The 22,842-nt window shown below is 48.3% G+C and overlaps 1 protein-coding gene across 2 annotated transcripts in view; it reads right to left on the bottom strand.

The window, feature by feature from the left end:
- Nucleotides 1–22,842, bottom strand: part of IPPK (inositol-pentakisphosphate 2-kinase) — a 56,259-nt gene that overhangs the window by 4,193 nt on the left and 29,224 nt on the right. For both annotated transcript variants that reach the window (XM_060200588.1, XM_060200587.1), the window contains 6 exons: nt 21,521–21,579; nt 19,874–19,946; nt 19,138–19,417; nt 16,785–16,935; nt 15,234–15,336; nt 2,688–2,767 (listed from right to left, as the gene is read on the bottom strand). In XM_060200588.1, coding sequence (XP_060056571.1) covers nt 2,688–2,767; nt 15,234–15,336; nt 16,785–16,935; nt 19,138–19,417; nt 19,874–19,946; nt 21,521–21,579 — 746 coding nt within the window. The remainder of the gene's footprint in view (nt 1–2,687; nt 2,768–15,233; nt 15,337–16,784; nt 16,936–19,137; nt 19,418–19,873; nt 19,947–21,520; nt 21,580–22,842) is intronic.

Genomic DNA, 22,842 nt, shown 5'->3' with positions numbered 1-22,842 from the left:
CGGAACCCCAACCCCTATGCTGCTGAGCTGGGTCCACTAAGATCTCTGGCTCGGAGAGGGACCACACAGTTTAAAGGCCATCTCAATCTCTCACCAGAACCAGCAGCCGGAAAGATAGCATGTATAAAGAGAGGAATCCATCGCATGAAGAGGCTGCTGGGAACACTGCACAGGACTGCTGCTGCTGCTGGGGGTTCGGGGGGGAATTTGACCTTGTGCTGACCACAAACTCCCTGGGAGCCTGGGACAGCAATCATACTGGCTCCTGACAAATGAAACCTCCTCCCCAGGCTGAGATTGCTCCGCAGGCTCCCGGGGACTCAGACACAGATGGTGGGGCCTTCCTCAGAGGACCCGGGAGTCAGGCTTTCAGTCCTTTCCCAAACATTTATTATTATTTTTCCAAAATAAGGCCAGGCAGCTCTGTCTGAGGCCCCTAAGCAGAGGCCCCGGGCTCCACCACAGTGTCTGACCACAGCGGGCCTATGGTTCTTCAGACCATACCAGGTGCGGGTCACAATTCTGTTTAAGGGCTCTCATCCTCTTCAAACTGATGACTGGAGTCTAGACCTCTTATCTGATTAACTTCCCCCAAATCTAAGGCTCAGATACAAACTTGGATATGCACACTTTAAAACACTTCATGTCTAAGATTAAAATAATCTTAAGTAAATGTTTATGAAACGCTTTCCATGGTCAATCCTTTGTCCCTAATCCATTTTCTCATTCCTTTCCTTAAATAAATTCATGTTTATCTTTATATTTCTTGCTCCTAACACCCAGGGAAAGTACTCAGGATGAAGATGTTACGCAACTGGGGGCGGGGGGAGAGGCAGTGGTGCACCCAGCTGGGTGCATGTGTTACTGAGCGCCAGGGGAGACACGGAGCGCGCCGTCTGAACCCAGAAGATTGAGCCCTGCCCAGGCTGGTTCTGTCCCTCGCTCCTTCTGTGCCGTGGAAGCTACTAGCGGTCTTTCTCTAATTGTTCAGAATGAAGACGTGCAGCACCCTTTGTTTCTGCTGAGGAAGATGATGTAACACTGTGGATATGCTCCGTGTGCTCCCACCCCCAAGTCTGAGGTGCCCGTGTGGTTTAGAACCTCCTGGACACGTTTCCTCACTTGCCTCCCAACATGTCAGGCGCCCTTGGCGTCTCGGCTGACCCCATGGTTTGCGTCCACTCACTCCGGCTGGAGGAGTGAGTGGTGCGCCTGCCTGTCGGGTCCCCTCATCTCTTTTTTGAACCAAAGCATTGTGCAGCTGTAGCTACCGGTGGTGCCGAGTATCTAACCTGTGATCTCTCTCGCCTGTGAGTCCTGTGGACTATTTCTCTGGCCCCCATATCCACCTCGGAGCCAACATTTTAAATATACCTATTTTTTATTTATTAGATACAGCGAGAGACCGAGAGGGAAGGAGTAGACAGACACCTGCCGCACTGCTTCAACACTCAAGTATGTAGCTTTTCCCCTGCAGGTGGGGGCCGGGGGATTGAACCTGGGTCCTTGTGCACTGTTAACACATGCACCACCACCCAGCCCCTGAACCGACATTTTCGGAGGTGTCCACCAAAGCACACATTCAGACATCTCTCTCCCAATGGCAGACTCACTACATACAGTGGACAAAGCCATCCTGTGGTTCTCTCATCTAACGTCAGCTTAACCTCGGCAAACAGAGGTCTCAGCTGGGTCCTATGGGCATTTTCTTAGGAGACAACAGGACTTTTCAACTCAACAGAACGAGCCCTTATTTTGTATTCAGTTCTGACCCTTTCTGAAAGTGGACAACTCTGTACTTGCTAGGGAGCAAGACTCCTGAGACTTTTTATTTTAAAAGCATCACAACAAAGGGTGACTGGCAGCTCACTAGGTCATCTTAACCCAGAACGTTATAAGGAAGTCAAAGAACATTTCACAAATATTGGGTGTGGGGGATCAGCGCTGAAAAGAATGTCTAGTTACTGTGGGGAGATTGTCACGTTTATCCTGAATTCCCAAGAGAAAGAGAGCGTGGGAAGTGGATAAGGAAGAAGCATAGACACTGCGGACAGGACACAGGACGGAAGGGACATTCGCAGCTATGAATGACAAGTCAAGATGCCTTGATAAAGATAGCACGGCAGCCTGACCTGGCACAAAGCACAGGAAGCAGGTACCCCTGGGGGCTACAGCTGCTCAGACCTTGGAGCTTTGACAGAACCTGGGGACTTCTTTGAATAAAGCAATCACACCACAGTGTTCAAACTGCATCCATTCTTAGGATATCTTCACTAGCTGAACCTTTTAAATTACTCTCCACAAGTGTCTCCTCTTCCTTTTTCTTCCTCTTTCTCCATCTCTTCCCCATCCGACCATCCAACCATGCATCCATGCATCCATCCATCCATCCACAAGCACTACTCAGCTCTGGCTTATGGTGGAGACTGAACCTGGGATCCTGCAGCCTCAGGCATGAAAGCCTTTTTACATAATCATTATGCTACCTTCCCCAACCCTCCACACATATCTTTCTGACTCGATTACAAGTTGCTAGAGCAAACCCCATGACACTAACCAAGTCTTGGACTCTACTCACAAGCATAAACTGCTAGGGGAGTCTCTAAATAACGGAGAAACCAATGCTCTCATCACTCCACACAATTCTGTTAGGCCAAGGCCACGTGACACAGCAACAGGCACCTTACCTTGCGTCCTGCAGACACGGGGACAGTGCAATCATGATGGAACAGTCCTTTGCAGTCATGGCGACCCGGTACTGCTGAACCTGTGGGGAAGGAAAGGGCAGCTCCAGTTACCATGCCGCCACAATGCATGCCTGTCCCCCCCAGCCCGGGAAGTATAAAGGAAGCCCAAGTCCAAGTTACGCAACCCTGCTTTCTCCCTCCCTTCTTACTGCAGGCATTCTGTGTGGGGCCCGTGTTCCTACAGGACAGAGGAGTCTTCTTTACCAGTGTGCTCAGACAGGCAGTGCTGAGTAAACACCACCCCAACCTCAGGACAGAGGCACACAGAGATTGGGTGAGGCTGTGCTCAAGAGCCACAGGCATCCTTCATATCAGACTGCATGCTGGGATATCAGGTAGCTACCACTGCAGGATGCTACAGACAGACGGTGGCCAGGCTATCTCTGTGCAGTGTCACTTCACAGACAAGGAGACAGAGAAGCACCTGCATACTCTGTGCGACTCAGCCAACAGCAGGGCTCGACTCAGACCCTGGCGCCTTGGTTCTAACCATGTGCTGTCAACACCACACTACAGGCATTAGATTGGAGTGTACTGACCCAAACAACATTCACCACGGTGGCCAGTTCATAGTCACGTGTTGTCACAGCAGGAAAAAAAAAAAATGCATTCACCTCTGAGTAGAACTTGGGGCATCATTCTTGCCCTCTTTCTCTGAAGTTTCATATATCATTTCAAGGTTTTAGTATGAATAGCTCTCAGTTTAAAAAAATATATAACTGGGGGCCAGGTGGTAGTGCAGTGGGTTAGGCGCACATGACACAAAGCACAAGGACCGGCGTAAGGATCCCAGTTCAAGCCCCTGGCACCCCAGCTGCAGGGGAGTTGATTCACAAGTGGTGAAGCAGGTCTGCAGGTGCCTCTCTTTCTCTCTCCGTCTTCCCCTCCTCTCTCAATTTCTCTGTCCTATTCCCATCTAGCAACAATAACAATGGCAATAATAACAATAAAAACAACAAAGGCAAAAAAAAAAAAAAGGCCTCCAGGAGCAGTGGATTCATAGTGAAGACACTGAAGCCCAGCAATAACCCTGGAGGCAAAAAAATAAATACATTATATAAAAATAACACTGCACTGGGAGTCAGGTCTATCACAAGCAGTTTATGCTTGTGAGTAGTCAGGTGACTTTCTCTCCCCCTCTGTCTTCCCCTCCTCTCTCCATTTCTCTCCTAACAATGACGACAACAATAATAACTACAATAATAAAACAACAAGGGACAATAAAAGGGAATAAGTAAATATATATATAAAACAACACTGCACCAGGCCCCCTTTTCTCTCAGACAGAGCCAAACAAGGGGAGAAACCACAGCACTGGAATTTCCTGCAGTGCCATGGCACCTCCCATGTCGTGTCGGGGCTCCAACCTGGGTGATCCACACGGTAAGGAATATGCCCTATCCTTGAGTTTGGGGCCCCAGATCACCTCCTGTCTCCCGGTCAGACAATCCTCCCACCAAGGCCAGGCCACCTCTGGAACCAACCTGAGAGTTCACCCAGCTGTGCATCCCACAAGCAGGGCTGAGCAGGGAGGAGTGGGGAGAGCACAAAGCCAACCCCAGGCTCATTTAACTAAGAAATTGGGAACTGCTTTTCACATAACACAGTGTGTGTGTGTGTGTGTGTGTGTCGGTGTGTTGTGTTTTGAAATAAATCTTTTAAAAATGTGGGGCTGAGTGGTGGTGCAACTGGTTGAGTGCACATGTTATAATACCTAAAGTCCTGGGTTCGAGTCTCCAGTACCCACCTGCAGGGGGAAAGCTTACAAGTGGTGACCAGGGCTGCAAGTGTCTCTCTGTCTCTCTCCCTATCACTTCTTTCCTCTCGATTTCTAGCTGTCTCTATCCAATAAATAAAGATAATATAAACATTTTTTAAAATAAATCCTTTAAAGATATTTTAAAAACATGCTCTGGGGGCTGGGTGGTGGCACACATGTTAGAAAGTGCAAGGAAGAGAGTAGCTCCCAAATATGGGAAAGGTGTATAAATATTGTTGACTATGTAAACCCCATCAATCTGATGTGATCTGGGACCCATATTCAGCTTAGGAGCCTATGTGACCTCTGCATCCCTGTAGATCTGAGCTCACATTCTGTGGTCATGACTTGTAAACTATTATTAAGTTACTAGTAAAAACATTAAAAAAACCAAACTTTTGTCAGAGGACCTATTGGGGGTTGTATTGTTATGTGGAAAACTGAGAAATGTTATGCATGTACAAACTATTGTATTTACTATAGAATGTAAAACATTAATCCCCCAAGGATTAATGCTCTCAACTTGGATCATGATTAGTCAACAACCTGTCTGGCTTTTTAGGTGAACTCTCTTTTCAGCCACCAGGTTTCAGATGCTAGCATGATGCCAACCAGACTTCCCTGGGCAGACAACCCCACCAATGTGTCCTGGAGCTCCGATTCCCCAGAGCCCTTCCCCACTAGGGAAAGAGAGAGGCAGGCTGGGAGTATGGATCGACCTGTCAACACCCATGTTCAGCGGGGAAGCAATTACAGAAGCCAGACCTTCCACCTTCTGCACCCCACAATGATCTTGGGTCCATACTCCCAGAGGGATAAAGAATAGGAAAGCTATCGGGAGAGGAGGGGATATGAAGTTCTGGTGGTGGGAATTGTGTGGAGTTGTAACCTTCTTATCCTATGGTTTTGTCAGTGTTTCCTTTTTATAAATAAATAATAATAATAAAAGAAAAGAAAGTGCAAGGGCCTGGGTTCGAGCCCCTGGTCCCCACCTGCAAGAGGAAACTTCATGAGTGATAAAGCAGGGCTTCAGGTGTGTCTCTGTCTCTCTCTCCCTCTCTATCAGCCCCCCTCAATTTATGGCTGTCTCTATGCAATAAACCAATAAAGATTAAAAAAAAAAAAAAAACAGGTCTGGGTGGTCTCTGAGATGATACAATGGATAAAGCACTGGACTCTTAAGCATGAGGTCCTGAGTTCAATCCCCAGCAGCACATGCACCAGAGTGATGCCTATTTCTTTCTTTCCTATCAATCTTTCTCATGACTAAATAAACAAAATGTTAAAAAAAAAAAAAAAAGACTAGGGGGAGTCAGGAGGTAGCACAGCGGGTTAAGCACAGGTGGTGCAAAGAGCAAGGACTGGCGGAAGGATCCTGGTTCGAGCCCCTGGCTCCCCACCTGCAGGGGAGTCGCTTCACAAGGTCTGCAGGTATCTATGTTTCTCTCCCCCTCTGTCTTACCCTCCTCTCTCCATTTTTCTCTGTCCTATCCAACAACAACAACTACAGTAACAATAAAACAAGGGCAAGAAAAGGGAATAAATATTTTAAAAAAGAAGACGACGACTATACTATATGCTATATAGATTTATAAATATTATGGGAGTCGGGCGGTAGTGCAGCAGGTTAAGCGCAGGTGGCACAAAGCACAGGGACCAGTGTAAGGATCCCGGTTCGAGCCCTGGCTCCCCACCTGCAGGGGAGTAGCTTCACAAGCGGAGAAGCAGGTCTACAGGTGCCTATCTTTCTCTCCCCATTTTCCCCTCCTCTCTCCATTTCTCTGTCCTATCCAACAATGACGACATCAATAACAACAAGAACTACAATAAAAAAACAACAAAGGGAACAAATAAGTAAATATTTAAAAAAGATAAGTAATTATAAAATTAAATGGAAAAACAGGTGGTCTGGGAGGTGGTGCAGTGGCTAAGGCACTGGACTCTCAAGCATGAGGTCCTGAGTTCAATCCCCAAGTACCAGAGTGATGTCTGGTCCTCTCCCTCTATCTTTCTCATTAATAAATAAACAAAATCTTAAAAGACATAACAAAACAAAAGAAAAACAGTATGGGTCAAATAAACTGACCAAACTGTAAAGCTTCTCTTAACATCATGGAAAGGTTGCTGAAATTCCAGCTTAGCACTTGCCTTCGTATTTAATAAGTCTTACTAGTCAAGGAAATGTGAATAGTGAAAATATTTTTCACTCATGATGGCCAAACTGGTGTAAACAGGTATCACAGCGGACATAAAGTTAAAGGGCCAGTAACACGAGACACGTAATTGGGGCCGACCTGACCGCTGACGTTGACTGGAGAGAGACGCACAGTGCGGGGCAGAGTGTGAGCTGTGTGCCCTGTATGCCTAGCGCCTGGGATTTGATCTGGTGCTGTGTGACAAGAGAGACAGTGATGAGCGGGACATCAGAAATGCTGGAAGTGTGGTTTGTACTCAATCACTGTCTCTCCCTCTTTGATAAAAATAAAAGGAAAAGGACATAAATTAACCTTCACTAAAATTATAGCTTCCTGTGCTGGGGAAACAGCATAGCGGTCATGTAAAAACCTCTCTTCCTTGAGGTTCTGGGGTTCCAGGTTCCAGGTTCTATCCCCAGCACCACCATAAACCAGAGCTGAGCAGTGCTCTGTTGTCTATCTCTGGGTGTCTATCTATTACCAAAAAAAAAAAAGTTATTAAAAATAATAAAATTATAGCTCCTCATCTGAAAAGGACTCTATTCTGAAACTAAAAAAGGGCCTAGGAGGGAAGGCAGAGTGCACAGCACATGTCTCACCACACCTCAGGCCCTGGGTTTGATTCCTGGCACCACACAAAAGCAACAGGGGCAACGGGGCGCTTCAAAGCTACTAGAGAAGTGACCCCCCCCTCCCAAAAAAGCAGTGAATCGAAATGGAGTACAGGCCAGGAGAGAACTTGCCTGGTAGAGCGAACACTTCGCCAGACTCAAGGGACCAGGCCCAAGCCCCCAGCCACCACCAGGAAGGAGCACCACACCAAGATTAAGCCTCACAAGCCCTGAAGCAGTGCTGTGGGACAGCTGCCCCTCCTCCTCCTCCTCCTCTCTTCCTGTCTCTCACCCTCTATCTGGAGGAAGAAATATCTGTCAGGAGCGGTGGAGCTGTGCAGGCACAAATCCCCAACAAAACCTCAATGGCAAAAAGACAAAAACAAAAACTAGGGGGCAGCTTAGCAGCACAGTGCACAAAGTCCTCAATTCATTCCTCTACACCAAATAAAAAAAACAATAAATCAAATTTTAAAACGAGAGGCTAAAGAGACAGTTCACCAGTTAGGACATCTGCTTTGCCCTATGTGTGGCCCAGGCTTAAGCCCTGGTACCATGTGGGAGTGCCACAGTACTGGGGGAAGCTCTAGTGTGTGGTGTCTCTCCTTCTCTGTCTCTCTGACACTATCTGAAGGGAAAAAGTCACACATGTGAGGCCCCTCCTTCACACACACACAAAAAAAAAAGTGAGAGGGGAAGCTACCCAATAGGTAAGATTATCTATAGTACTTACACCTGACAAAAGTCTCCCACCCTAAAGGCATTAACAGCTCCTTCAAATCAAAGACACGAAGCACGACACAGAAAAGGCAATGGAAATGGCCGGCAAACTTGAAAAGATATGTAGTTTCGGGAGTCAGGCGGTAGCGCAGCGGTTATTAAACGCACGTGGTACAAAGCACAAGGACCGGGCATAAGGATCCCGGTTTGAGCCCCCTGGCTCCCCACCTGTGTGTGTGTGGGGGGTCGCTTCACGAGCACTGAAGCAGGTCTGCAGGTGTCTGTCTTTCTCTCCAGCCTCTCTCCATTTCTCTCTGTCCTATCCAACAACGACATCAATAACAACAACAAAAATAACTACAACAATAAAAACAAGGGCAACAAAAAGGGAATATACACACACACACACACACACACACACACACACACACACACAGTTTCATCATTACCACAAGAAGCAACCACTACAGAGCTCCAGGGCCCAGTGTAGAGACGCGGCTGGTGGAGAGCCTGGTGCAGGGAATGGAAACAGGCCGCCTGTCTACGGTGCCGACTATAATCAAACACGTTCAGACCACAGCTCGGAAATTCCACTCTTAAAGAGCATACCTTCGAGAAATCCATGCACACAGGCAGCAAGAGATCTGTGTAAGCATGCTAAGAGCAGTTTGATCCAGAATAGTAAAGAGCCACAAACAGTCCCAATAGGCATCAACAGTGGGATGGATAAAGTACAGTGTGTTCATGCCATGGGTTGCTATAAAACAGTGAAAATCTGGGAGATACAGCCAAGAACTTAAGTCTCATGAGCACTATATAAAGCCAAGAAAAAACTTCATGAGAGCTATCTGCGAGATTTCATATACAAAGGTCAAAAGGAAGAGAAACCAAAGTCCAGGGACACGAGTGAATACAAGAGTTAACTCTGAGTGGTCAGAGAGCCAAGAAGGCTTCTGGTTAGCTGCCAGCTTTTGATATCTGGAGGATTTGCTTCATGACTAATGGGCTGTGGGGATTTTGTTCTGCACGCTTTTCTGTGTGCACTATATTTCATAATACGATCTGTTACTAAGACAAAAACCAAGAAAGTTATAAATACTAGTGGTTACTACTTTCTGAAAACACAAGAGAAACAAGGTCCTCAAGTGTGGCAAAGGAATACACACAGAAGAAATTCGTTTGGGGGAGGAGATCTGCGAGTCTATCAGAGAAAAGCCTAGTGATTTTAGTTAGAAGAGCGCATCCTACAGGTATGCTTATGCATATAAGGACTGAAATACAAAAATGGGGGCTGGGCGGTAGCGCACCTGGTTAAGCGCACACATTACAATGAGCAAGGACATGAGTTCGAACCCCCGGTCCCCACCTGCAGGGAGAAAGCTTTGCAAGAGGTGAAGCAGGGCTGCAGGTGTCTCTCTGTCTCTCTCCCTCTCTATCACCCCCTTCCCGCTCAATTTCTGGCTGCCTCTATCCAATAAATAAATAAAGATAAAAAAATTCAAAAATGTGAACATTGATTTTTTTTAGCAGCTTTGAGGCCTTGCACACATACAATTCCAATTAATCCCAACGCTAGTTTTTTGCCCACTTTGTTTGAGAGAGAGACAGTCAGAGAGGGAGGAGTACTGCTCTGATATCCTGGCACCACTACTGCACGTGCAGAATATGAAAACCAACAAGCAAAACTCAGCAGAGTTCATCAAACTATGGGACAGGCACCAAATGCAGCCCCACTGCCTTATTTTTCTTGGTCATCACCAGGGTTTCATTGCTCTGAAATGACATTTTCAGACAGAGAGACAGAGAGAGGAAGATACAGAGAGGGGGAAGGGAAGGAGTGGGGGAGAGGGGGGAAGGGGACAGAGAGAAAGAGAGAGAGAGAGAGACAGAAAGAGAGGGAGAAGAAAGGAGGGAGAGAAGGAGGGAGGGAGGAAGGGAAACCAGGGGGCTGGGTGGTGGCACACCTGGTTGATCACACATTACAAAGTGCAAGGACCCAGGCTCGAGCTCCCAGTCCCCACTTGCAGGGGGAAAGCTTCACAAGTGGTGAAGCAGGGCTGCAGGTGTCTCTCTGTCTGTCTCTATCACTCCCTTCCTCCTCAGTTTCTGGCTGTCTATCCAATAAATAAATAAATACATAAATAAAATAAAGTAGTCCGGGAGGTGGTGCAGTGGATAAAGCATTGGACTCTCAAGCATGAGGTCCTGAGTTCAGTCCCTAGCAGCACTTGGGCCAGAGTGATGTCTGGTTCTTTCTCTCCTCCTATCTTTCTCATTAAAAAAATATTTAAAAAATAAAATAAAATAAAATAAAAAAGAGAGAGAGAAAAAGCATGGCACAGACACCTCCTCCAGTGTGGGAGCCGGGCTTGAACGTGGGGTGTGCACATGATGACGCAGCGCACTATCCAGGTGAGCTATTTTGCTGCCCCTCCACCATCTACTTTGCCAGCAAGTGTCCCTGGAGCACGGGGTGCTCACGTCTCTCTCTACTGCGGTTGCTGAATTCTAGAGGTGGAAAGACACCGCATAGTACATAAGGCTGAAGACGCTCTCTGCCCGACCTCTTCTAGAGATCGTCTGCTGGCAGGCTATGGGAGAGACACAGGCTACAGTTTCTAGGACTTTGAGATAAAGACAATGTTCTCTCTTTTCTTTGTTCAACAGAGGGGCAGGCTCAATTAACAAGAAAAACCTTGAATCAGCTGCCCGTTCAGAAACGCTCTTTACCTGCCGCCCAGCTTCAAGTTCATAACCACCCTCTTTGGATCCCAACTAACGGAAGGTGAGAGGCGACCCTCGCAGCAGAACAGGAACACTGTCTCATTACAGTCTGCCCACTGCTTGGATCTTTTTCACTCCGTTACTTGCTCCGAGATGATTACAGATTCACACTCAGAAAGTGATGCATGGGTCCCAAACACCCAATGGGAACATTTTTAAAACGATTTAATTATGTGTCATTTAATGATGAGGATATATTCTTTAAAAACAAACGCAGTTAGGTGATCTGACCACTTTGTGCAAATGACATCGATCTTGTCATGTGTGCTAAAGTCAGTGTATAATTTAGAGGTTAAGCCTCCTTACAGAGCTAGGCTGTACAGCGCAGCCTCGGAGAACCAGCACCAAAGGTATATTCCAGACAGCGCAGGGGGGGGGGGGGGGATGTTAGGCAGCACGGAGTGTGGCGGAACACTACAGCCAGGACAGTGACATCCTTACATTCTAAAATCTTACTCCAATTCTGTTCTGACCAAACAGCTCACTTACATGTGCTCCTCTGCCATGCACAAGACACGGGTTTGAAGCCAGCCCACACCACACTGATGGTAGCTTTGGTGCTGTGATCTCTTTCTCTCTATCTAAAAAATAAAAACAAGCAAGCAAAAAGACAAAAAAAAATCTTGGGAGTCGGGCGGGTTAAGCGCAGGTGGCACCGAGCGCAAGGACCAGCGTAAGGATCCCGGTTTGAGCCCTCAGCTCCCCACCTGCAGGGGAGTCGCTTCACAGGTGGTGAAGCAGGTCTGCAGGTGTCTGTCTTTCTCCCCCTCTCTCTGTCTTCCCTATTCTCTCCATTTCTCTCTGTCCTATCCAACAACGACATCAATAGCAACAATAGTAACTACAAGGGCAACAAAAGGGAATAAATAAATATTAAAAGAAAAAAAAAGGTTAAAAAAATCATATTCCTGTTCCAATCTCCCAGGTTTACACCTGCTCCCGTGTGCCTAGTGTCTGCCTGCCGCTCATGTGCGCCTGAGCACACTCGATGAGGGTGTGCACCCAGTGGCAGCCGGCACAGAGCTTTAATCCCCACGCCAATCCCTTAAATGAAGGCAAAAGGAATCCCTTGCATGGACCTGCTCGACCGCACCCACCCCCCTTCCTCTACAACTACGGCAATCACTCGTCTTTGTCATCCCAAGAGTGCCGCAGAAACAGACTCGGATTACTGTGACCTCCTGGCGTTCATTCTCAGCAGATTCAGTCTGTGCCACCTACTGTAGGGCACTGACAGACATGTGGGCTGCAGCCAGTTCTCAGCTCTTGAAAACAGCACTGCTGGTTCCCAGCAGAGTTTACTGCCTGCAGGATCTGGAAGAACATAAACCTTCCCACCTTGTTACCCTGTGACAAGTAAACAAGAGTAGTTGTGTTTAGCTTGGTAAGAAGCTCAAACTCGGGAGTTGGGCGGTAGCGCAACGGGTTAAGTGCAGGTGGCGCAAAGCACAAGGACTGGTTAAGGATCCCAGTTCGAGCCCCCGGCTCCCCACCTGCAAGGGAGTCGCTTCACAGGCGGTGAAGCAGGTCTGCAGGTGTCTTTCTCTCCTCCTCTCTCCATTTCTCTCTGTCCTATCCAACAACAATAAAACTACAAGGGCAACAAAAGGGAATAAAAAAATAAATAAATATCTAAAAAATTATATATATGGAGCTCAAAGTCTTCCAGAGGGGCCAGCGCCATGTACCAGCCCACGACTGCGGATGAGCACCAATGCTCAGTGTTGTCCCAAGGTTCTTACTTTAGCTACCCTGATAGCTGTGATATGATTGTTAAGTCTCTCTCTTTTTTTTTTTTAATTTTTTATTTATAAAAAGGAAACATTGACAAAACCATAGGATAAGAGGGGTACAGCTTCGCACAATTACTACCACCAGATCTCCGTATCCCATCCCCTCCCCTGATAGCTTTCCTATTCTTTATCCCTCTGGGAGCATGGACCCAGGGTCATTGTGGGTTGCAGAAGGTGGAAGGTCTGGCTTCTGTAATTGTTTCCCCGCTGAACATGGGTGTTGACTGGCCGATCCATGGTCCCAGCATGCCTCTCTCTTTCCCTAGTGGGGAAGGGCTCTGGGGAAGTGGAGCTCCAAGGCACATTGGTGGTGGGGTTGTTGTTTTAAGTCTCTTACAACAATAATTGGTTGACATAGGAAATTAAAAATAAAATTAAAAGTTAACTCACGCTTATTTAGAAGGAGTTTCAGAGACACAGACACCCGCGTTCAATGCAGACAGCACAAGGCAGCAGTCATCATTTGATTCCGACAGGGGCTCCACTTCTGGATTCCCCACCTACTAACAGTTCTGCCCCAGTGCCTCAGTGAGTTCCCCCACAGCCCTCAGCTTTGGAAGGGATTTCCTCTGCTCTCCTCCTTGAAGACCCAGCGGCTGGACCGCTGGGCGGTGATGCAGCCGGCTGATTGCATATGCTACCATGTGCAAAGACCCTGACCTTCAACCTGTAGAGGGAAGCTTCATAATCAGTGAAGCGGTGTTGCAGGCATCTCATTTTCTCTCCCCCTCTCAATTTTGCTCTGTTCTATCAAATTAAAAAGTAATAAAGAAGGGAGAGAGAAGGGAGGAGGGAGGCAGGCAGGCAGTAGCTGATGAAGGGGAAGCAGTCAGACAGTGGAGTGGACTCTCCACAAGTGGGAACTAAACACCATCAGGCCCAGCGCAGGTGAGCCCGTGTTCATGTGGAGAGGGCACTGTTGTATTCTAGCCTTTTGCCACTGCACTCCCAGTAGAACAGGGAAACGTAGCTATGTCGGCATCTAGCAAAGTCTCTGATGGTCCGATAAAGCCCATGCATACCACTCAAAATAATGCTTTAAGCACATAAAATAAAATACATAGGGTGATCATGGCAAATACTAAAACCTTTTTAATCTCACGTGTTGCATAGCGCTCTATGCAACACAGAAAACCTCTGGCAGTATGACTGTAACGCTATAATGACACGTCTGCAATTTCACTTACTGGCAAAGTCGGGGTCCCTGCTGACCAATTAGAATGGGTACTATTGCATGTATAATGGAAAGAATTGCTAAATTTCAGTGTGAGATTAGGGAAAATAAAGATGTAATTTTTTCCTATGCATGTTCACAGAGGTCCTGAACTCCCTGATTTCAGAGAACGACAGAAACAGGAGCAGGCCTTGTGCTGGATAAACTCTCCCAGGCTGCACCTTGCTCGGCCTGAATTCTGAAGGCAAAGAAGCTGCCCATACACCCTGCCCCCCCACCACCATTTTTTCCCCTTTACTTGTTTTGGATAGACACAGAAACTGAGGGAGAAGTAGAAGGGGGTGGGGGGAGATCTGCAGTACTGCTTCACTGCACATGAAGCTTGCCCCCTACAAGTGGGGAGCCAGGGGCTTGAACCTGGGCCCTTGTGCACTGTAACGTGTGTGCTCAACTAGGTACACCATTGCCCCCAGCCCACAATCCCCGTTCTAAGACAGCAGAGAAAGACCCCAGCACAGTGAGGGGAGGTCGGGGCCTTGTCAAGGAAGCCTGATGGAAGTAAGGAAAAATACTAATAACTGAAGTCATGTAGTATCGCTTGGCCCATCAATCTGGGGGGAATTTGGGGTTGTTTTGTGATGCCAGGGTTCCATTCATACACGATCTACCACTCCCAGACAGACTTATCCATTTGTTTTACTTCACAAAAGAAGAAAAGAGAGACACCACAGCACAGCTCCACACTGACGGACCCTCCCTAGGTGGCCTGATGTTCCTCAGTGGTGCTAAGGCTCAGGACAGAGCCTCACACATGCTGGGACCCTTTTTCAGTCTCCAATGTTCTGCCTCAACCATCAGAAGGTAGCGGGAAACCATTTTAGGGGGAAACCCCACATGACTGTTAAGAGTCTAAGGAGGGAGTAGGGTGATAGCGCAGCGGTTAAGCAAAGTGCAAGGACCGGTGGAAGGATCCCGGTTCAAGCCCCGGGCTCCCCACCTGCAGGGGGTTCACTTCACAGGCGGTGAAGCAGGTCTGCAGGTGTCTATCTTTCTCTCCTCCTCTCTCCATTTCTCTCTGTCCTATCCAACAACAACAACATCAATAACAACAATAATAACTACAACAACAATAAAAAAAAAAAAACAAGGGCAACAAAAGGGAAAATAAATAAATAAATATAAAAATAAAAAAAAAAGAGGCTAAGGAATACATTTCATGTCTTCTTTCTCTTCCTGCTTTGTCTTTTATTTGGCAGAGAAGACAGAGAGGAGGAGGAGGTAGAGAGGCAGAGAGGCAGCTGTGGCACTGCTTTACTGTGTGCAGAGTCTTCCCTCTGCAGGTGGGACCAGGGGCTTGAAACCTGGTCCCTGCACACGATAACGTGGGCCCTCAGCCGGGCACGCTGCCACCCAGCTCCTACACGTCAGGTTTCCCAAAGGGCCTGCATACCTTCTTCAGTGCGAAGGCCACCGTCCCATCGTCTTCAGTGGAAAGATCGAGCAGCTTCTGGTAAAATGCTTCATCATAAGGTCCATCAATTTGCAGTGCTTTTCTGAAGGAGAAAAACACAAACATACGTAAAAGCAGAATGACAGTGTTGCCTGGAGTTTTTGAAATTCGAGTGATTGAACAGCCGCATGCCTCGCCTGAGGAACACCTAATGTTCTATCAAAATGCTAAGGTTCCTTCTGAAGCAGTTTCAAGACAACTCAGCAACTCCAAAGCTCAGTATCAGAGACACTTAGTCAAAGGGCAGCAGAGGTAGAGGTAGTTTGGGCCTCTGCACATACACCCTTGGCGTGGACCCCAATAACCAAGCCCTTGGCCGACACTTAGAACTCAGGTCTGATGAAACAGGCTCGCTGCTCTGTGGAGCAGCACTGCCCTCTGCAGGACTGGCCCCGACACAACCCTTAACTACTGGGTCTGGGAACCATCACAGTCACAAATGCTTTCTGGCTTAAAAAAACATTAAAAGGGCCAGGTAGGTGGTGGCGCACCTAGTTGAGCTCACACATTACAGTGTGCAAAGACCCGGGTTCGAGCCCTTGGTCCCCACCTGCAAAGGAGAAGCTTTGCCAATGGTGAAGCAGGACTGCAGGTGTCTCTCTGTCTCTCTCCCTCTCTATCTCCCCCTTCCCTCTCGATTTCTGGCTGTCTCTATGCAATAAATAAATAAAGATAATAAAAAAAATTTAAAAATTTAAAAGCTTTATTAAAAAAAACTTTAAAAACCACTAAAAAAAAAAGTGGAGATGGGGATCGGGCAGTGGCGCAGTGTGGCACAAAGCACAGGGACTGGTGTAAGGATCCTGGTTCGAGCCACTGGCTCCCCAAGGGGAGTCGCTTCACAGGTGGTGAAGCAGGTCTGCAGGTGTCTGTCTTTCTCTCCCCCTCTCTGTCTTCCCCTCCTCTCTCCATTTCTCTCTGTCCTATCCAACAACGAACAACATCAACAATGGTAATAATAATAACCACAACGAGGCTACAACAACAAGGGCAACAAAAAGGGGGAAAAAATAGCCTCCAGGAGCGGTGGATTCATGGTTCAGGCACCGAGCCCAGCAATAACCCTGGAGGGAAAAAAATTAATAAATTAAATTAAATTTTAAAAAAGGGGAGCCCGGAGAGGTGGCTCAGCAAGAGAAAGACCACCTTGCGCTCAAGAGGCCCTGTGTTAAATTCCTAGAATCACATGAGAGCAACAAAGACAAAACAATGTAACTCCAAAGATTCTGAAACAGTATTCTCTCTATCCAATTCCCCACCCCCTCAAAAAAAAAAGACACATGGCCACAAACCCCCCAAATAGGTACTAAATTACAGCTAGGCCTTGTGGCAGGGGCGAGAGAGGAGAGAGAATGGGGTAAGATGCCAGGAGGCCTGAGCAAGCTTCCTGGTAGGGTGACCTATGTTCCCGTGCTCGTCTCCCCTTCAGAGCTTCCCGGGGGCCTGTGCTCAGTGTGTGAGTGGGCAGAGCACAGTGGGCTCGGCCCTCACCTCTCCTCAGGGAACTCCTCCAGGTACCGCTCCACCCGCCTGTACAGAGGGTAGAGGCCTTCGATGTCCAGCAGGTCCAACATCTGCACCTGGAGAGTTCTGTACAGAAGACAGCCCTTTGGTAACCCCGAGTGCTCCAGGGGGGCTTTTCCTACCAAGAACATCAGGGAAGGAAGAGGTTTACTGTCGTGGCCTGCGAGCTGGCCATCCCCTGCCCCACAAGCACATGCGGCGGCTGGCCATCCCCTGCCCCACAAGCACATGCGGCGGCTGGTCACAGAAGCAAGGGCAGGCAGCCTGCTCTCACTTTGTGCTTCCCCTCCCTCGCAGACAGCGTCCATTTCCTCCCACCAGTCCCAGACCTAAATTTATATAGAGACAAACCTTTAAGTATAACAGACACAAGATTTTAAATGGCCATATTGTGGCCTAGCCAAAAAAAAAAATAATGATAAAATGAGAAACAGACATTCCCGATCTAGGAGTAGGCTGGAGAGACAGCACAATGGTTATGCAAAAGGCTTCATGCCTGAAGCTCAGAGGCCCCAGGTTCAACCCCTCAATGGCTTGTGGGCTGGGAGGAAGGGGGGATCGGCATCTAGCCACCTTCCATGCTATGAGGAAGGAAGAAGCCATGTCCCGTTAACAAACACAAACACAAGGCAAGGAGGATGAACCTGAGCCCTTGCTGCCTCAGCCACGGCCAAACACCTCTGGTAGGAGGTGCTCAGCACTCAAGGCAGAGTGAAGGCACACAGGGTCAGCTGGAAGGAATTTCGTTGGTTTGTCTGTCTGTTTGACGTCACTCCCACCAGAGCACTGCTCGGCTGTGGCTTATGGTGATGACGGGGATTAAACCTGGGACCTTTGGTGCTTCAGGCAATTGCACAACCATTGTGCTGTCTCTCCAGCCCCTGGAAGGGGTTTGTTAAAACCACAGGCTATTCATACAGTGGACCAGCCAATAAAAGATCTCAGTGTACACTTGCTCATATACAAAAATCAACCTAATTAGGTAAGAAAAAAATAATCAAATTACAAAACAGCACTTTTGTGTTAAGACCATACCTTGCCTGCATATCCAGAGAGAGTGGAAAGCAAGTCCCCAGTGTCGACAGCGTGTCCCAGGGAAGACATTTATTTTATATGTCATTCTAGCCTTTCTACTTAAAAACAGTGATGTGCCCAAAACATAGACACAATTTCATCAAAATGTTCTGAAATGATCAGCCATCACTTGGGCTCGTAAAACCCAGTGTACAGGGCAAGGGGTGATTTGCCTTCTTGTTGTTGTTGTTTTTAATTTTTTTTTGTATATTTATTTATTTTCCTTTTTTGTTGTCCTTGTTGTCTTTTATTGTTATTGATGTTGTGACTGTTGGATAGGACAGAGAGAAATGGAGAGAGATGGGGAAGACAGAGAGGGGGAGAGTAAGACAGACACCTGCAGACCTGCTTCACCGCCTGTGAAGCGACTCCCCTGCAGGTGGGGCCCCAGCGGCTTGAACCGGGATCCTTATGCTGGTCCTTGGGCTTTGCGCCACATGCGCTTAACCCGCTGCGCTACCGCCCGACTCCCAAGGGGTGACTTTCGTGCCTGAACAGTTGTGACAGAAGAGCAGCACCTCAGAGCCTGTGCAGGAACAGCTGAAGTCACACCCCAGTAGCCGTCCTCTGGGGTCTAAGCTCTCAGGGGTCCTGAGCACAAAAACTGAATAACCCGCATCTTCTGAGTCAGCCCCCTAAAAAACCCTCCCTGCTGTGCCTCCGCACGCCGCAGAGCTAAGTGAGCCATGGAGCCTGCTGACAGACAGCACAGGCGCCCACAAGGAGGTCCTGACCCAACCTCTAAGCTGGCTACAGGGTGGAGCCTCACAGTCAGATGCCGGGTGAGACTCAGCTGGAACTCGGCCTCTTAGAAACAGGGGGCACGGGTGGACATTCACACCTGTCGGCATGCCACTGCCCACTGGGCCATGTCAGCCCTGAAGGGCTTGCCCTTGGGGTCTCCACCCTTCTCCAGCACCAGAGACAGAGACGACCAAGAAATCCTGTAGAACAGTAACACTGATGGGACAGAATGATGCAAAGGAAAGTACTCAACAAACCAGAGGACACAACTAGGTGGGATGGGAGTTAAGGAAGGAAGCTTCCTTCACCCAAATGTCCTACAAATGACAGACCTAAAGAGAAGAGAAAAGTCTCCCCACCCAGGAGTGAAAGGCAGTAAGGCTTGGCTTTGGGGGTTCCTACAGGGTCCGGGTGGTTCCGATGAGTTATGTGAGCCTGGGCAGCACCCACGCAGGCGACGTTGCTGACTCTGCTCCCCCTCCACACCTTCACTTGGGCCTACCTTGGTGACGCAGGCTCCGGCCAAAAGGACTGGCCTCGCAGACACGAGGACCCTGCAGCTCCGGGCCAGGCCGCAGGGTGCCCAACCGGTCCTTGTCAGAGCCACTCAGCAGCACTCGTGTGATGACTCGCACCAGCTCTCGGATCACAGCCCTTGTGCAGTGTGGCCCACTGGCCAGGCCATTAGACGGGAAGAAGAAGGGCTTTAGGTGGTGTGCCAGCTCACTCCAATCAGCTGCGGGGCTGCGGGAGTCCTTGCAGCCGTAGATCAGTTCACCGTTCTGCAGGAGAGTAGAGATGAGGCGGCATGGTCCCCAATAGGCTGGGAGGAAAACACCTCCAGCCCTGCCAGCTGGGCAAAAGGACCTGAGATCTGACATATGCCCCACCTGGGTCCCCCTGTACATGGTGTTCCTGTGAGGAAACCCCCGGGTACCTTGCCACACTATTATACACTGGGAGGCAAATCTCTTTGAAAGGTGAAAAGGAAGAAAAGTTTTCAAAAACCAAAGACTAGAGTCCTGGCCCAAGACACAAATGCTGAGACCACCGACATGTAGGCTGGAGGAAACCCAGCTGAAAGTAATGGACTCGCAAAGACCCTACAAGGAGACCCCACTACTCAAGAGGCCCTGTCGCATGAGTGGGTCTAGAGAACCCTGAGTTCACCTAGCTCAGTCCAAAGACAGCCAATGGCCCCAGCCCCCAAATGTCAAACAAAAGAGGTCAACTCTTACCTTAAAAATCTTTAAGTTGTTCTGTGCCTCCTGTAACAAGCTTTTCAAGGCAAAGTGCATTCTTTGTTTATTTCTAAAAGGGAAAGGTATTATTGATACAATTACAAGCAGTCTTTTTACTTTCTCTAAAAATCTATTTTTATGAGAAAGATCAAAACAACACTCCAGCATATGTGGTGCTGGGGATTAAAGCTCGAGCCGTATGCCTAACACTTGTTCATTCTACCCGCCAAGCCACCTCCCCAGCCACACCACGGTCTAGTCTGTGGTCTGGGAGGTGGTACAGTGGATAAAGCTCTGGATTCCTAAGCGTGCTGTCCTGAGTTGGTCCCCAGCATGCAAGTGCCAGGGTGAGGCGAAGGTTCTCTCTCCTTTCTTTTCTCATAAAGATGTAACTCTTAAAAATTAAGAGAGCGCAAAGCACAAGAGCGCAAAACAGGAAAGTCGTTTCGCAAACGTTGAAGCAGGTCTGCAGGTGTCTGTCTTTCTCTCCCCTCTGTCTCCCCCCCTCTTCATTTCTCTTTGTCTTATCCAACAACGATGACATCAATAACAACAGTAATAACGACAACAATAAAAACAAGGGCAACAAAAGGGGATAAATAAATAAACATTTAAAAAAATTAAAAGAGAAAGGAAGGGAAAGGGGGAGGGGAGGAAGGAAGTGTTTACAGTCAGCAACATGAGGCTCAGGTGACATGTCCAGGGGGTCTCTACACCTCATGGGTTAAGGAACAGTGCTCTGGCTACCACAAGCCTCTACACAGTCAGTTAAGAAGCCTAGAACATTCTCTCTGTACCTGCAAGCCCTACTCCAGGCTAGTCAGGCTCTTGAGTTAGAGTATAAGTCCAAGTTTGTGGTGCCCTCATTATAAACACTCCCTTGGCACTGTGAACTTCACGGACATGAGGGTGAAGAGGGCTTCCTGGTCTCCTCAGGTATCTAAGCCCCATAGGCCACCCTGGCAGGTGACAGACATGGCCTCACAGACTGTTCTCCTCTAGTGGAACCAAGTACGCAACAAGCAGGTCGTGCACCAAGTCTCCAGGGCCGGGAAGTACAGGTATGGGCCTGACCTCAGGGCCAACAAACGACATGGGGACCTCCAAGTGTTGGAAGCCCAGATTTAGCATGAGGGCTGAGGGGCCTCTCCCACTCTCCTTCAGCTTCTGCTGTAACCTCCAGATGAGAGCAAGAGTTCACAGTCACTCCCAAACATGCCTCTGGGATGGACTCAGGAGACACACGGGGAACAGTGGGATACACCTCACCAAGTCTGCCTCACAGGCCTTCTCCACTGCCCCGGCCTCTGGAAGCTACTCCTCTCCACACAGGCCTCCCTGTCCCTACCCTGACCTTGCTGATGGACCTTTCCTCACAGCAACTCTGCCCAGCCTGTCATGCCATAGGTAAAGTCAGGAATATGTCCAGGCAAAGCAAGCCAAAGAAAGTGCCCTACCCCTGCCCAGATTCCTGGCCTACCACAGCCAAGCAGCTCCCCACCCAAGCTCGAGAAACACCCCACCTTATATAATGCTCCCCTCAGCACAACCTATGGAAAACCCCCAAACCATAGAACAATCCCTCTTCACACGGAACAGCCCCATCCACCACTACCATGGAAGCAGGAGGAAGGCGTTTCTTACCCTGAGTAGAGGTCAAGGGGACAGTATTTACTGATCTGCTTCCACTTCCCATTCGCCACCTGTAAGAAACCATCAAAGGTGTCAGTGGCCAGATGGAGGAAGCACCCGTTAACAGGCAGAGCAGCCTGGGGGACTGAAATGAGGAAGGTGACTATTGCCTCTGGAATCAAGTTCCCACCAATGGCACCACTCACCATGCCTGCCAGCAATCCAATCACCCAGTGAGCAGGGAAGCTGGTGGAAAATACCTTTGAGAACTGGTAGGGAGTCCGGCGGTAGCGCAGTGGGTTAAGCGCACATGGTGCAAAGCACAAGGAATGGCAGTGTAAGGACCCCAGTTTGAGCCCCCGGCTCCCCACCTGCAGGGGAGTCACTTCACAGGCTGTGAAGCAGGTCTGCAGGTGTCTGTCTTTCTCTCCCCCTCTGTCTTCCCCTCCTCTCTCCATTTCTCTCTGTCCTATCCAACAAAGATGACAACAATAATAACCACAACAATAAAGCAACAAAAGGGAATAAATACAAAAAAAAAAAAAAAGAAAAAAGAAAAAGAAAAGAAAACTGGTATGGCCACATTTTGGAAATCAGATAAATAAATCTTTAAAAGTAAAATATCCTCTTAGGGGGAGGGAGTGGCTGACAGTCATTTCATGTTGGCTGGTGAGAAGCCTTTTGAAAGACAATTTACTTGTTTCCACCAATATCTGAAGTGTTGGGGTCATCTGACTTGGCAAGTCTTGAGAAGGGTCACAGGTCACGGATGTTCACTCTGGTCTGAGAGACCGAGACCTGGAAACAACTAAATTTCTCACAGCACATCTACTCTTCTCAGCCACGATGTATGTCAAGTGAAAGGAAGAATGCGTAACGATACAGTCACTGAACAGGAGCACACAGAACTAAACCTCACCAAGATTCATTCAAAAGACAAAAGGGAAGAGCTAAAAGAAACTTAAAGATTTATTCAAGTGGGAGCCAGGCAGCAGAACACCCAGTTAAGCGCACATAGTACAAAGTGCAATGTTGGTCTGCTTCTAAGACCCCTTCTGTTTCATTGGTTTAATCCCCCCTGCTTAACACTGTGTTCTATTTACATAACCACTGTGAACTAAGCACCCACATGCCTGCAGGACATTGGTTTAATCCCCACTGGTTCACGATGTCTTTTTGCTCCGCCCCCTCGTCACACCCTGATTTGCACCGGTCTCTTTTAGCTCCACCCTCTCTACGTCACATCCTGTTTACACCCTACTTGGCGAGTATATATATAAGGACAGGATTGTGATTATAGTTAGTTTAGCTTAGCTTGGATTGTGCTGCGTCCC

Source organism: Erinaceus europaeus, chromosome 10 (genome assembly GCF_950295315.1).
Source record: "Erinaceus europaeus chromosome 10, mEriEur2.1, whole genome shotgun sequence".
Lineage (NCBI taxonomy): Eukaryota > Metazoa > Chordata > Mammalia > Eulipotyphla > Erinaceidae > Erinaceus > Erinaceus europaeus.
Note: the sequence above shows the minus strand (reverse complement) of the source record. Positions and strands in the feature narration are given on the sequence as shown.